General features: G+C 44.7%; 2 protein-coding genes across 2 annotated transcripts in view; one reads left to right on the top strand and one right to left on the bottom strand.

Annotated features, from left to right (window-relative positions):
- Positions 1-13,976, bottom strand: part of HLCS (holocarboxylase synthetase) — a 139,115-nt gene that overhangs the window by 2,342 nt on the left and 122,797 nt on the right. The window lies entirely within an intron of this gene.
- Positions 1-13,976, top strand: part of SIM2 (SIM bHLH transcription factor 2) — a 59,348-nt gene that overhangs the window by 37,494 nt on the left and 7,878 nt on the right. The window contains exons 7-10 of the mRNA XM_088160500.1: positions 1,784-1,890; positions 8,497-8,644; positions 9,710-9,878; positions 11,197-11,608. Coding sequence (XP_088016626.1) covers positions 1,784-1,890; positions 8,497-8,644; positions 9,710-9,878; positions 11,197-11,608 — 836 coding nt within the window. The remainder of the gene's footprint in view (positions 1-1,783; positions 1,891-8,496; positions 8,645-9,709; positions 9,879-11,196; positions 11,609-13,976) is intronic.

Below are 13,976 nucleotides of genomic sequence, written 5' to 3'. Positions count from 1 at the left end.
GGAGTGCCCAGGCTGCTTGAGGGATTGATTTGATGTTAAAGGAAGTAAAACCACTGAGTTTATTTCCAGAGTCAAGCTTTTCCAAATTCTGGGTGTCCTAGGAACTGTCAATGCTGGGTTTTTTTGTCACCGGCTTCAAAGTGAGACTGCACCTTTGGGAAAATGAAACCCTGCCTCGGGTCTGGTGCTTTGGCTGGGTTTGGATGAGCTTTTTTTATTTTTTAATCCCACCAAAGGGCAGGATGGAGCTGCCACCCTGCTTTTAAGTGCACTGAAATCAGTAGGAGAATTGAAACCTGAGCAGGATCTTCCACCAATATTTTGTGATCCTGATTGGCTTCAGTGGGGGTTTGGGATGAGCACAGACTGCAGAGGAGAAACACAAGCATCTCTTCAAAGGCATTTTGATCCTGCTGTCCTTCAGAACGATCCAAGCCCTCAACCCTCTCAAGCAGAACACCCTCAGTCTCTGTGGGGTCCACTGGGCTGGTTAGAGTCAGGATATGAGTACAGAAGATGCACAAAAGTCACAAAATTTAAAAAAAAGGAATCAAAATGTACATTATCTGCAATCCTACAATGACAGGTATTGCTTGGGATTCTCTGTACATTTCTGTGGACACTCCTGTGTTATCTCTGGTGCTGTGCAGCCTCACCAGTGCTAAAGCCCAGACCAGGAACATAATTTTGAAGTCCATGGCCTGACCCTCCCTGCTCAGTTCATGGCATAAAGAGGCTTGGGGCATTTAAACTGGATTCCTTCAATCTAAACTGAAGGACAACCTCCAAGAGATCACCCCTAGGACACTCCAACTTTAATAAATATTTCAGTCCACAGGCCTAGGCTAGAGCTAGTCCCAGGTAAAACTGGAATTAAAATGTGCAGAGGCATCTGCTGCTGCAGGAGTAGATCCTCAGCAGGGACAGTTTTGCTGTCACTCACCTGCTAAGGGATTGTGTCACTTGTTCATGGGGACATTCCTTACTGCTCTGCCTTTTTTAGGCAAAGAAAGTCCAGGACATCACAAAAATAACCCTGGATAAACAAGCCACGGTTTGGCTGAGTGGCACATTGTATTTCAATTACTATTTTTTCCTTAACTAAATTTTAAAAAGCCCATCTGAAACATGAAGTTTGACTCTTCAGGTCTGACCCAATGTAAGTCTGACCTCTGAATGTGATTCTTTAACATCTGCAGAGATGCTGCTGTTTTGAATTTGTTCCATTCTTCTACTTCTGGGTTGGTTTTTTTTTTTTAAGTCTTGCCTCGGCTTTCCTTTCCTCACCCTGTGGTCTTCACACCTCCTTGTCTTTCCACATTCTCAGCTGGAATAAACTCCTGCTTTTTTTCTCCTGTTAGGCACCAGCCTGGATTTCTTCACAGGCCATGATCACATGTGGCCCAACACACCTTCCACACTTGTAGCTTTGCAAAAGCAAATGAAAATGTGTCAGCAGCCCACAAGAGAGGTTTTATTGTTTCATGAGCAGCTCCTCGAGTGGAACTTTGTGCAAAGGATCCTGCATGGCAGTGGCAAAAGCCCAAGGTGGAAATCAGTAAAAGAGCTCTTTTTCCTGCCTGGGTGTACCAGGGAAAAGCTGCACCTTGCTTTGGCTGGGCTGAAAGGGTTTCTTTTCTTGTAAAGGCGAGGGTTCTGCTTCCAAAACTAACATTTCGTCCTGCAGCTTTCAGGCACTGATTTGTTGGCACAATCAAATGTTGGGTTAATGAAACTGAATATTCCTAGGGATTTTGTTTATTGCAGATTTTTCCTTTTCCAGGGTCACGGAATTAACTGGATATGAGCCCCAGGATCTGATAGAAAAAACCCTGTACCACCACGTCCACGGCTGTGACGTTTTCCACCTGCGATACGCTCACCACCTGTGTAAGTGCCTGGGCTGGGCTGGGGGCACGGGAGGGACCTGGAGCTGCTGGACAGGGTCCATGGAGGCAGCAGGATGAGCAGAGGGATGGAGCAGCTCTGCTGGGAGGAAAGGCTGGCACAGCTGGGATTGTTCAGCCTGGAGAGGAGAAGCTTTGGGCTGAGCTCAGGGTGGCCTTGCAGGGCCTGAAGGAGCTGCAGGAACCATGGAGAGAGACAATTGCCAAGGGATGGAGGGACAGCACCCAGGGAATGGAGGGACAGCACCCAGGGAATGGAGGGACAGCACCCAGGGAATGGCTCCCAAGTAGGACTTGATGGGATTTTGGGAATTAGGAATTGTTCCCTGGGAGGGTTTGGGATGGAATTCCCAGATTTGCTGTGGCTGCCCCTGGATCCCTGGAATGTTCAGTTCCAGGTTGGACATTGGGGTTGGAGCAGCCTGGGACAGTGGGAGGTGTCCCTGCCATGGCAGGGGTGGCACTGGATGGACTTTAAGGTCCTCCCAACCCAAACCATCCTGGGATTCTATGGAATATGTTGAGCACAGTAAGAAGTTTTGCAGACAACAAACACCACACTGGAAAGCAGAAAAAAAATCTTTTCCAAATCTTGACTGGAGACAGATTTTCAAAAGTTCTTGGCTATCACTTAAGGAAACCATTAATTGTGTAAATTAGCTGGATACTCCATATGCTGGGCTTCCAAAAAAAAAAAAAAAAAAAACAACACCCAAACCAACTTATCTGGCCAGATTTATCTTTGTATTCAGGACATCCAGGCTATTTTGAATAGTTGGAATTGATTCTGGATGGCGATCTCTTGATGGAAAAGAAAAACCAAAGGAGCAAATAAATGAGAGGGGTAAATCTGAACTTCACTAGCCTCTGCTGTTAAAACAAAAACTATGCAGCAGCTCTGCATTCCTCTGAAATATGTTAGTAATAATCATCCTGTGCTTGAAGGGAATGCAATCCCAAAAACTCCTTGGAGGGACATTCATTAGTAGCATGTGGATGAGGTTCGGAGAATGGATTGTCAGGAAAAAAAATGACACATTTAATAATTTCCCATCTTCCAACAGAGTCACTAATCATATCTTCAAACATCTGGATCTGGGAAGGAGCTCATTCAGTAGCACATTAATTTGAAAAGCAAATTGAGGGGATGGCTGAACTCTGGATTTGGCTCCGTTTGCTGCAACCCATACGAGGCAAAGATGACATCCAAAAACCAATGTCAGGGAATTTTTTTTCCAGATTGCTCCTGTAGGCTGGAAGCAGCCAGAGTCAAATCCTTCTTTTAGCCTTCTTCTCTTAGTGTGAGCTACTCATGAGGATCTGCAATATTAAGGAGGTTGTAGCTGTGTTTGGCAAGTCCAAGCTGAAATTCCAAGTGCTGAATTCCACTGGTGGCAGGGTGGGAAAGCAAAAGCTGATCTGTACAGCGAGTTGAGATTTACCAAAACATTATTGAACACTCTGGGCTGCTGAGAAGTGGGAAAAAGAATGACCAGGGCACGTGGAATATCCTGTCAGGGACACCCTCTCTGTAGTGGTGACATCTGCATGTGGATGTGACCGTTGACCTGTTCAAAATGAACTCAGTATTTCCAGCAGCCTGTTTGAAATACTTTCATCAACCAGCATGGAGATGATGCCACCACAGCCACAAGCACCTCTGGAAAACAGTTTTCCACTTCAGAGCAGCAGGATGGATAATTCTGTGGCTGCCAGTTTGATCCATGTACGACTGGAGCTTTAAATGAAGAGACAAATCATATTCACTGAATTACCCACCACATCCTTCCACGAGGAAAAAAAAAAAAAAACCACCCTCAGCCAAATAGGATACTAAGAGCAGCTCTGTAGATTAAAGATAAATTACTGTAAACTTTAAAAACAGAAGAAAAATGTGAGCCATGCATAGGAATTTATGAAAGCAGATAAATCCCAAGAAGCACAAAATAATGAGTAATGCTTGGGCAGCAGTGGGAACAGTGCAGGGTCATGGTTGGAATACCAAGTAATGGGAATTATTAAACCAGATGTAAAGTGCACAAAGCCCCTCTGGGGAGCACTGTGAGAGCTCCCCCAGCATCCATCAGCAAATGTCTCAGGAACATGAACAGTGAAAGGTTGGCAGGTTTGTTGTACCATTCTGTAAAGCAATCTGATGATGAAGTGTCACCTGATGCAGAAATCCAAAGAGAAACGTCTTACACCTAATAAGGGTATTAAGGGGAAGAAGAAATAATATAGGCAACCCTAAACTAGGATAACCATTTGCTTTTTTTACGAGGAAAAAAATCCCAAACTGAAGACCTTAAGCAGCTGAACTCAGAGTGAGGCAGCCCAGAGAATCAAACAAAGGAAACAGTGAGGGGAACAAGTTAGGAGGGACAGAACAAGACCATCAAGCTAGGAGGGAAATGTAGATGTGAATATTTGCCTAAGGTGTGCTGGCAGCAAAGAGAGTTTCCTGCTTGAAACATTTGATTGGCTTCCAGCTCCAGGAAAACATTTGTGGCATTGGAAGCCGTGTTATTTATTTCTAGAGCCCCTTTCATACACAGTGTTTGCCCTGAAATGTGGCCACACAAATAAGGAGGCCCTGCACTCTAAAATCCAGGACAGAGTTCCAGTACAGACAAAATATCTTTGTGCTCTCAGAGAAATCCCTTTGTTTGTACCATTGTGAGGGGGATTTTGGGCATCCCACGTGTTGCAACATCCCTTGAACAGGATTCAGGTCTCTGTGCCCAGCCCAGCTGATGTCCCCACCAAACCCTTCTCCTGCTCCCTGGAACTCACCCCATGTATTAATAGGGTTATTTTATAGAAAAGCACAGTCCCACCATCTCTGCTGTTGCTGCCTCTGCTTTGCCAGCACTCAAACCTTCTGGCAGGGCAGTACCAGATTTTAAGAGGTCAAAAAAAAAAAAAAAAAACCAAACCAGAGTCTGCTGGGCACTGTGCTATCGCCAGGGCAGCTAAACCAGGATCTGCTGTCAGTGGGGAGCCAAGAAATCCATTTCTTGGAGTGGAATCCTTCAGGGCAGGCTGGGAACTCCCAGCCACACGCCTGGGAGCCTGGTGGAGCCTTTTAAAGCAATCCTGTCTGACAGCCCAGAGCCTTTTCCAGCTTCCCTGCAGAACCAGGAGCGAGCCACAAGCCTGGAACACCCAGTTCCAGAGGGCATATCCGAGGGCCAGGGTTAAAGCCACAGATCCTCCCCCTTGGGCTGCAGCAGAGGCCACCAAGAAGTCTGAGCCTGCACACATTGTCTGGGGGGGTGGATTTGCCTCACTCCCAATTCCTGAGGTTTCCTTTTCAGCATCAAACAGGGCACTTGAGCACAGAGCCAGATGGAAGCTGACCTCACTCACTGTCTCTGTTACTGTCCCTAAGCCAAGGTCAGACTTTCCCCAGATTGCTAAAAAAGCAGGAGACACTGAATCCTCCCCCATCCCTGGAGAAATACTGGTTAATCCATGTAATTAAGAAGGAAAGCTGAACACTGTAGCTCTCAGTGGTTTTCACATCTTTTCAAACACTGTCTTAACTGCGGAGCTAAAAGAGGGATTTAAAAAAAATCAGTGAGAGAGGAGGAAAGCCAAAACTAGTCCCAAAGCACACGGAAGAACTTTGTTATAGTTAGTGATCCATGACAGCATTAATTTCTCTTTCGGAAGACTGAGTGCAGCAAAGCATTTTGAGCTCAAGGAAAACGTGCTCATTAAACCAGCACAAAGACCTAGTTCTGAAAAGCCCAGACCATATTCCAAAAATTACCTGTTACATGGCCTGTGCTAAAATGTAAAGGTCATTTCCTGGAACGGGACCATTTGGATTTTAGAATGAATCACCAAATCATAAAATCATAGAATGGTTTGGGTTGGAAAGGATCTTGAAGATCTCGTTCCAACCCCCTGCCATGGGCAGGGACATCTTCCACTATCCCAGGCTGATCCAAGCCCTGTCCATCCTGGTCTTGGACACTTCCAGGGATGGGGCAGCACAACTATAGAGCACCATCCACAATTACAGAACACTAAGAAATAATAAAACTGTGGCATAGAGATAATTATTAATATTTTTAGAACAGAACCTTTGAGCAGCCACTCTGAGACTTTCAAGTCACAGTGATAAATTGCACTTAAAACCACAAATGTCTTTATATTTTCTTGGTGTGTTTATTTACATACTTACACACACACTCCTCATGATTTTTCTAACTGTGTGTACATCTGCCCACCCTCATCCCTTAAAGAATTCCATGTGGAAATGTAGGAGTGGAAGGAACACCAGCAAGAATGAGGCAAAAAGCTGATATCTAAGAGAGATTTGAAACCCCAAACAGCAGTGGCCTGGTGACATGGAGGGTGGGTTTTGAAATGTCCTGCAATGTCATGGAATCATGGAATATCCTGAGCTGGGAGGAACCCACAGGGATCATCCAGTCCCACCCTGCCCTGCCCAGACTCCCCAGAAATCCCAGCCTGGGCATCCCTGGCAGCTCCTGGAGCTCTGTGCCCATTCCCTGGGGAGCCTGGGCAGTGCCCAGCACCCTCTGGGAGAGTGAAGAACCTTGCCCTAAAATCCAACCTAAATCCCTCCTGGCCCAGCTCCAGCCTCTCCCTGGGTGCTATCCCTGTCCCAGAGCAGAGATCAGAGCTGCAGACAATTTTAGGTGTTCATTTTGTTGCCTTCTGAACTCACAGGCACCTCATCTGAAAATGGAAGGATTGACACTTCCAGAAAGACCTGTCAGTTTTGTCAGAGCCTGATTTTCTTTTGGAGATAAACTGGATTTGGAGGAAGGTTTAAATATATTGGGATGTACAATGGATAGGAGAGGAAGCAGCCCAGAGAGGTGGCTCACATGCTCCAGATTTTGAGGAGACCTCCCTGAGTCTTCCAATACCACAAGGAAATGGATGAAAAGGAGGGAGAGGGAATTCTTATATGGGCAAAAAGTGACAGGACAAGGGGAATGGTTCTAAACTGACAGACAGCAGGTTTAGATTCCATTTCTTAATCATATTTATATAAAGGAATTTCTGCCATTGCCCACTTTTTTGGAACACAATGTGTGCAGTGATCTCAGTCCATAATTCCCTAATTTACAATAAATAACTGCATAGGAGAGTAAGAAGATGGAGTTTCCCAGAGGAATGATCCAAGGCCACACAAGAGAAGAACCAGCTTCAAAGGCTGGGCATTATCTTCTAGTGAATCCTGAGATAAAGGCCTGGCACTGAACCAGGAATATTTGTGGCTGGATTAAATATTTAGAGATGCTGCACAACTCCTGTTACAGCACAACCTCCTGCCAAAACTTCCATGTTCACAGAGGATCCAAAATAGCTCAGGGAGGATTACATGGCTGGTGAATTTATCAGATATCTGATTCCTCTCTCAGTCCTTGTCTTTGTTTGGGTGTTTCACCACCACAGAGTTTTTAAATTTTACCGTTTTAAATCAACCTTCATGATTACAGAGGGGGGAAAAAAACGGTTACAGAATAAAATACATTGCAAAATACATGATAATCTGTCAAGCTATGAGAGAAGTGCTTCCAAATAATCTGGAAAAAACCTCAAAATCACAGAATCCTCAGGGTTGGAAAAGACCTTCAGGATAATGCAGTCCTGACCCCAAACCCTGTCCCCAAGGGCCACATCCAGACTCCTCCTGAACACCCCCAGAGACAGTGACTCCTTTCAAAAGAATTGTGTCCAGTTCAAAATACTTTTGCTGCCTTGAACTTTTCTTTTGCAGTTAGGAATTTTACAACAGTGTTTGTGACGAATACGACCATAGGTGACCCAGAGAAGAAGGAAGACAAAATCTAGGAGTCTTCAAATTTTATATAAATAATAAGGTGGTGTTATGAATCTATAAAAAAGGGAAGGAGAGATAATTTTGCAGGGGGTTATTTAAAGTTTATTGGGAGGAAGAAGGTTGGACTCAGTAACCTCAAAGGTCTTTTCCAATCTCATTAATTCTGTGATTCCCTGAGGGAGAATTCACAGAACTCACAGAATCACTGGGTTGGAAGAGACCTTCAAGATCATCAAGTCCAACCCATGCCCTAACACCAAAACTAAACCATGGCACTGAGTGCCACATCCAGCCTTTTTTAAACACATCCAGGGATGGTGATTCCACCACCTCCCTGGCCAAACCATTCCAGTACTTTATCACTCTTTCCATGAAAAACTTTTTCTGATTTCCAACCTAATTTTCCCTTGGCACAGCTTGAGACTGTGCCCTCTGGTTCTGTCAGTGCTGCCTGGTGAGAGAGACCAACCTCACTGGACACAACCACCTTTCAGGGAGTTGTAGAGAGTGATAAGGTCACTCCTGAGTTTCCTTTTCTCCAGGATGAACAACCCCAGCTCCCTCATTCGTTCCTCACAGGGTTTGTGCTCCAAGCCCCTCACCAGCTTTGTTGCCTCCTCTAAAGAATCTCAACATCCTTCTTTAACTAAGGAGCCCAGAACTCAAGAAAAGCTCTTAGCTTGCAAATAAACCTCTCCAGGAAGTGGTTGTGAGTCCAAAAAACATGAATTTTAAATTTTTATTTTTTTCTTGTGTCCACAGTGCTGGTGAAAGGCCAGGTGACCACCAAGTACTACCGGCTGCTGTCCAAGCAGGGAGGCTGGGTGTGGGTGCAGAGCTACGCCACCATCGTGCACAACAGCCGTTCGTCACGGCCTCACTGCATAGTGAGTGTCAATTATGTCCTTACGTAAGTCCAAATACTTTGTACCATTACCTGCTATCACTAATTGAGTCATTAATGATGAAATCCACCCAGTTTTCTTTGCCTGTGTCCTTCCGGTGTCGTTCTGTGCTCGCGCGTTTCTCTGCTCGTGTGATTCCATCTCTTTAAACTGAGAGAAAACATTATTATATTCATTATTCTCATTAGTGTGTAAATCTTCATCTTGTCCAGGGAAGGGCAGTGGAGTTGGTAAAGGGTCTGGAAAATATTTCCTGATGGAGCTGGGAAAGGGACTGAGGCTGGAGAAAAGGAGGCTCAAGGGGGACCTTGTGGCTCTGCACAAGTCCCTGCCAGGAGGGGCAGGCAAAGGAGGAGAGGAAATGGCCTCAAATTGCAGCAGGGCAGGCTCAGGGTGGAGATTGGCAAAGAAAATTTCCCTGGCAGAGTGGTCAGGCCTTGGGATGAGCTGCCCAGGGAGGAGGTGGAGTCACTGTCGTTGGAATTATTCAGGATGTGGCCCTTGGGGACAGGGTTTGGGCTGATGCTGGTGCTGATGGGTGATGCTGGGACAGGATGAGCTTGAAGATCTCTTCCAAAGTTGAGTGTTCTGTCATTTTTTGATCAAAACCAACCTTGCAGCTTGTGTGGTTTAGTTACAAGCACACACTGCTGGCAGGGGAGGAACATTGCTCCTTTTCCTTTCCTCTGAGAACCAGGGCAGAGACCAATTCCTGGCTGAGCAGGAGACAAATTAATTCATCTGTGTGATCAATAATCAGAGATCAACAATCTTTCCATGATTCCCAACCACAGGCAGCCAGGGATGGCTGAGGGAAGGTGATACAGCTCAGGCTCAGAGAGAGGGGACACTTCACACAAAAGTGTTTAGGTGATTCCCAGTGGAATTTTTTCCTAGACTTGCATGGGAATGAGGTCACCCCGTAAGATTCTCTGCCTCCTGACACCCCCAGACTCAGTGAAAATCTTGGAAGAGTGAAAATTCAAGCCTTGTGAACACTAACATGCATTTTTACAGAAATTAGTTTGGATTTTCTTGTGTTTTTAATTTACTGGGCTCTTCTTTTGCAGAGATATTGAGTACAAGGAACTTCAGTTGTCACTGGACCAGGTTACCATTTCCAAGTCACAGTTTTCATGCAGAAACTCAGTACCTACCTCGCAGGAAACAAGGAAAATTGTAAAACCCAAAAGTAATAAAATGAAGGCAAAAGTCAGAACAACACCTTACCCACCACAGGTAAATTTTCCAGCAATATTTAATTCCCAATTGTTCTCACAGAGTGCTTGGGACAGTGTGGAGATACTCCAGGACTGAATTTACTATAAAACAGACTATAGGATTGTCTACCCCAGGAAATCCCCTCATAAAGCAGGATAAAATTAGACCCTGTTTTCCTTGGGGTGGAAAGTCCAGGTAGCACAAACCAGCTGTGGCAAGTGATGTAAAACCTTTGGAATATGGAGCGTGTGAAGCACTTAAACCACGACATCCCTTCTTGGCAAAAAATAAGAAAATCCTGTACTTGGAATTGTGAAAATTTGTGCTGGTGTAGAATGTGTGTCATTTACTGTTGGTGTGTGGAGTTTTTGATGTCAGCAGGAATTTCCTCATGGAAAGGGTGCTCAGGAATCAAAAGGGGCTGCCCAGGGAGGTTTGGAGTGCCCATCCCTGGAGGTGGCACCTGGAGGTGGCACTCAGGGTGACAAGGTGGCCATGGGGCACAGCTGGGACTGCATGGGCTGGGAGGGCTTTTCCAACATTAATCCTGGGGTTCTGTAAAACTGACCTGCCAAAATTATCAAATCCAAGCAGGTTTTTTTGTTCCCATGTGAAGGCAAAGTTGTAAAGAGAGGAATTTTAAAAGCACCACTGAGTCCATCCCTTGAGCCAATGAGGTCCAGCTCTGGGTGCCTGTCTGACAGGTTCTGTACTTTCCTGCTGGACTTCAGAATGCAAGAAGTTCTCAGAACATTGGGCCTGTAAATCAAAGCCTGGAAAAGAACACAGGATTTGAACTGAGGCCTTGGGAAAAGCTTCCAAGCTTAGGTGCTAGAAGTGAGAACGCAGGTTTAAAGTTTAAAGTAGAGACATGTCGAGTAGAAAAAAGTTGAGCTATAAAGTTTAAGATATAGAAAGAATGAAGTAGGTCTAAAGGTGACAAACTAGCCTTAAGAATAGATCTATGTGTTAGAACAGGATTGGCTGAGAAAAGTCACACTGTAATTAGACGAAATTTCTTAGTACTTAGTACTGGATTAGAAACATAAATATCTTTGTTGACAGTGTTTTATTGGTTAATAAATCCTTAAAAGATCTTGTAGCCATAAGTCTTGTGACTTCTGGTCACACTCTAAATACCTGTACCAAGAACTCAAGCTTTCTGTAGAAGATAAGAAAATAAACTGCACTTTCTAAGCAACCAGAAGTCCCATCTCTCTGCCTCAGTCGGGATAAGAAAGAATCCCCGGGGAACGTGAACAGTGGGAACAAACAGCCCACAGCTTCCTAGCGAAGTTCCTCCTTTAACTCTCTTCCCCTGCTCTTCTCCCCCCAGCAATACAGCTCGTTCCAAGCAGACAAACTGGAGTGCAGCCAGGTGGGGAGCTGGCGCTCCAGCCCCGCCGCCAGCGCTGCCGCCGCCCTTCAGGAACAGAACTTCCATTCAGAGAGCAGCGAGCTCCTGTACGCCCCTCCCTACAGCCTGCCCTTCTCCTACCACTATGGACACTTCCCTGTGGATTCCCACGTCTTCAGTGGCAAGAAGCAAATGCTGCCTGCAAAATTCGGGCAGGCCCAAGGGGCGCCCTGCGAGGTGGCGCGCTTCTTCCTGGGCGCGCTGCAGACCAACGGCGAGTGCCAGTGGCACTATGCCAACTCGCTGGTCCCCAGCAGCCAGTCACCCTCCAAAAACCTTCCTGAGCAGCCAGTGAACATCATCAGGCACAACCTTGGCCAGGGTTATGAAGGTGGGTGTTGTTCTGAGCCAAGAGGAAACGCTCGGCCGCGCGACGGCCGCGAAGGATTCGCGTTCGCGGTTTGAAAATCGGGTTGGATGCCTTGGACAACAAAGGCTAGACAAGATTAAGAGAATAAAGTGGGTGTTTATTAAACCCTTCAACAGATCCACCTTGGGCAGTTACACCCAGGATGGATGATGGTCACGAGTTTTTCACACAATTAAAAGTTTGGTCCATTTACATATCAGGGGTTAATCCTCCAATTACAGCTTCAGGTAATGAAGTCATTTACCCCCAGTTTGCTCCCCCAGAACTCACTTTTGTTTATACTTTTTGGGGCCTGAGGCTGTAAAGTGTCCTTGGATCTCAGGCTTAGAGGGATTGTTTAGTCTGACCAAAATGTGGAGACAGTAACTCACACTCTATATGGAGTTTGCACTAATGCAGCACAGGATCTGAAAAATATAAAAGCTGAAATCCTAAGGCATCAGTTTAGGAAACACAGGAAGTCAGAGGCAGTGAAGTGTAACAATCATTATATTTATGGTATTCCCCATGTTCCTTCTTCCCATTTCCATCAGCACTGGATAGGGAATCTTATGAAATATTATGAAATAGGAAATATTATGAAAGCTTTACTGAAAAAAATGCACTCACCAGAATCACTTTTAGAGCAGCACAGTGATAGCTCCTCCTTCAATACTGGCACAGTTTACCCACATGTTTTATCAGAGTTATTTAAGTGGAATTTCTCAGGTAAGTCATGGCTGAAGTCAGATTGAAACCTCCCCTCCACAATCATTTTTGATAATTTTAACACAGAAATTAAAATAAACACCATCTATTCCCATAAAATTTGAAGGTTGTCCTTTCTCAGCATGAATGTCTTTACCTTACAGAGTAATAATTCTGCTTTACTTGATAACAATTCTGAATTTGAAAATGTCTCCCATCACCTGCATTATTTCACTGTGCAGATGGTCAGGGATAGAAATTCTTTGAAGAAAGGCATTGACTTCTCTGAGGTGGAAACCCATAAGAAATAACCTTGAAAAATTACAATACAACCAAACATAAAGTTGCTCAAAATACCCTCTAATCACAGAATCATGGAATAATTAGGGCTGGAAGGGACTCCTGGGGATCATCTTGTCCAACTCATTTCTTTCCCCTGTGTTCAAGCAGAACAGGGTTTATTGCAGAGATTTTGGCAGAGATTTATCTCTCATTTTAAACACTCCTGATCTCACAGCTACCCCAACTCAAAAATGAAACTGAATCAAGTTGTGATGGGCAAAGAACAACGTTAATCAGCTAAAGCAACAAAAATATTTGGACAGACCAGACTCTGGCAATTCAGGCTATTTTGGGATGGTGTCAAGTATCTTTAACTCAATTAATAGCATTAATTACTCCCCTGACCCAGCTTCCCCTTCAGGTCAAATACAACTCTGAATTAAACTCCTTTCATGAACGAGCCTTGGAAGTTTTGCTGAGATTTCAAGCTGCTGCTGATTTTAGCAAGAACAGCCTTGGTTGGCCTGGATTTCCCCCTTTTTCCTTGCTTTACTTTCAGTAACTGTGAGAATTGTACAAAAAGCTGTCACAAAAATATGCAAAAAATAGAAAACCCCACCACATCTGAGTTTATTTGGTCTTATTAAATCCAGGAGTTCTTTTGTGATTTAAGGTGTATCTGAAAGTGTCAGAGAACATCAACAAGTGCAGAATTCAGATCAGCTGCTACAGAACTCCCAGGAAACCCTTCATTCAACTCCTTTAAGCAGAACTCCAGTTTATTGCTTTCCAATCCAGAGCCAACCCTTGGATCCCACCCACATCTCTCTGCTTTCATCATTTTTATTAATTAAAAATCACTGATGAGGATGAGGTACTGCTGTGCAGTCAGATGGAAACCCTCCTTTCTTGGAATGGAGGAAGCAGTAGTGGAAATTTAAAATTAAAAAAATTTAGGTAGTCTCCAGGTAGGCTCTTGGGTACCAGAATCAAGTATTTATTCACTTCTGGGTGTAGATATCCAAGATCCAAAAGCAATATTAAAATACAAATATATTAAAATATAAAGATACTCCAAGCTGAGCTTGCTGCATCAGACAGAAGATGGAATCAGACATCAAATGTCTTTCCCACAGAGGAACAAATCATTTCTGCCTGGGGTTTTGTCCTTCACAGGATGGTTTGACCTCACCCATGATGGACCTCACCTCACTGACAGCAGCATTTTATTTCACTTCTCTGTGGTTAGCTTGAAAATGAGCACGAGTGAAGCTCTTCTCACAGCCTAGAGCAGGTCAAATGCTTTTCCTCAGCTTGTGCTCCTCTAATTTGCTGCTTCCTTTGGTTACTCCTGTGGACT

The sequence above is a fragment of the Sturnus vulgaris genome, chromosome 2 (genome assembly GCF_052056855.1).
Source record: "Sturnus vulgaris isolate bStuVul1 chromosome 2, bStuVul1.hap1, whole genome shotgun sequence".
NCBI classification, from domain to species: Eukaryota; Metazoa; Chordata; class Aves; order Passeriformes; family Sturnidae; genus Sturnus; species Sturnus vulgaris.
This window is presented reverse-complemented; position numbering and strand designations above follow the sequence as displayed.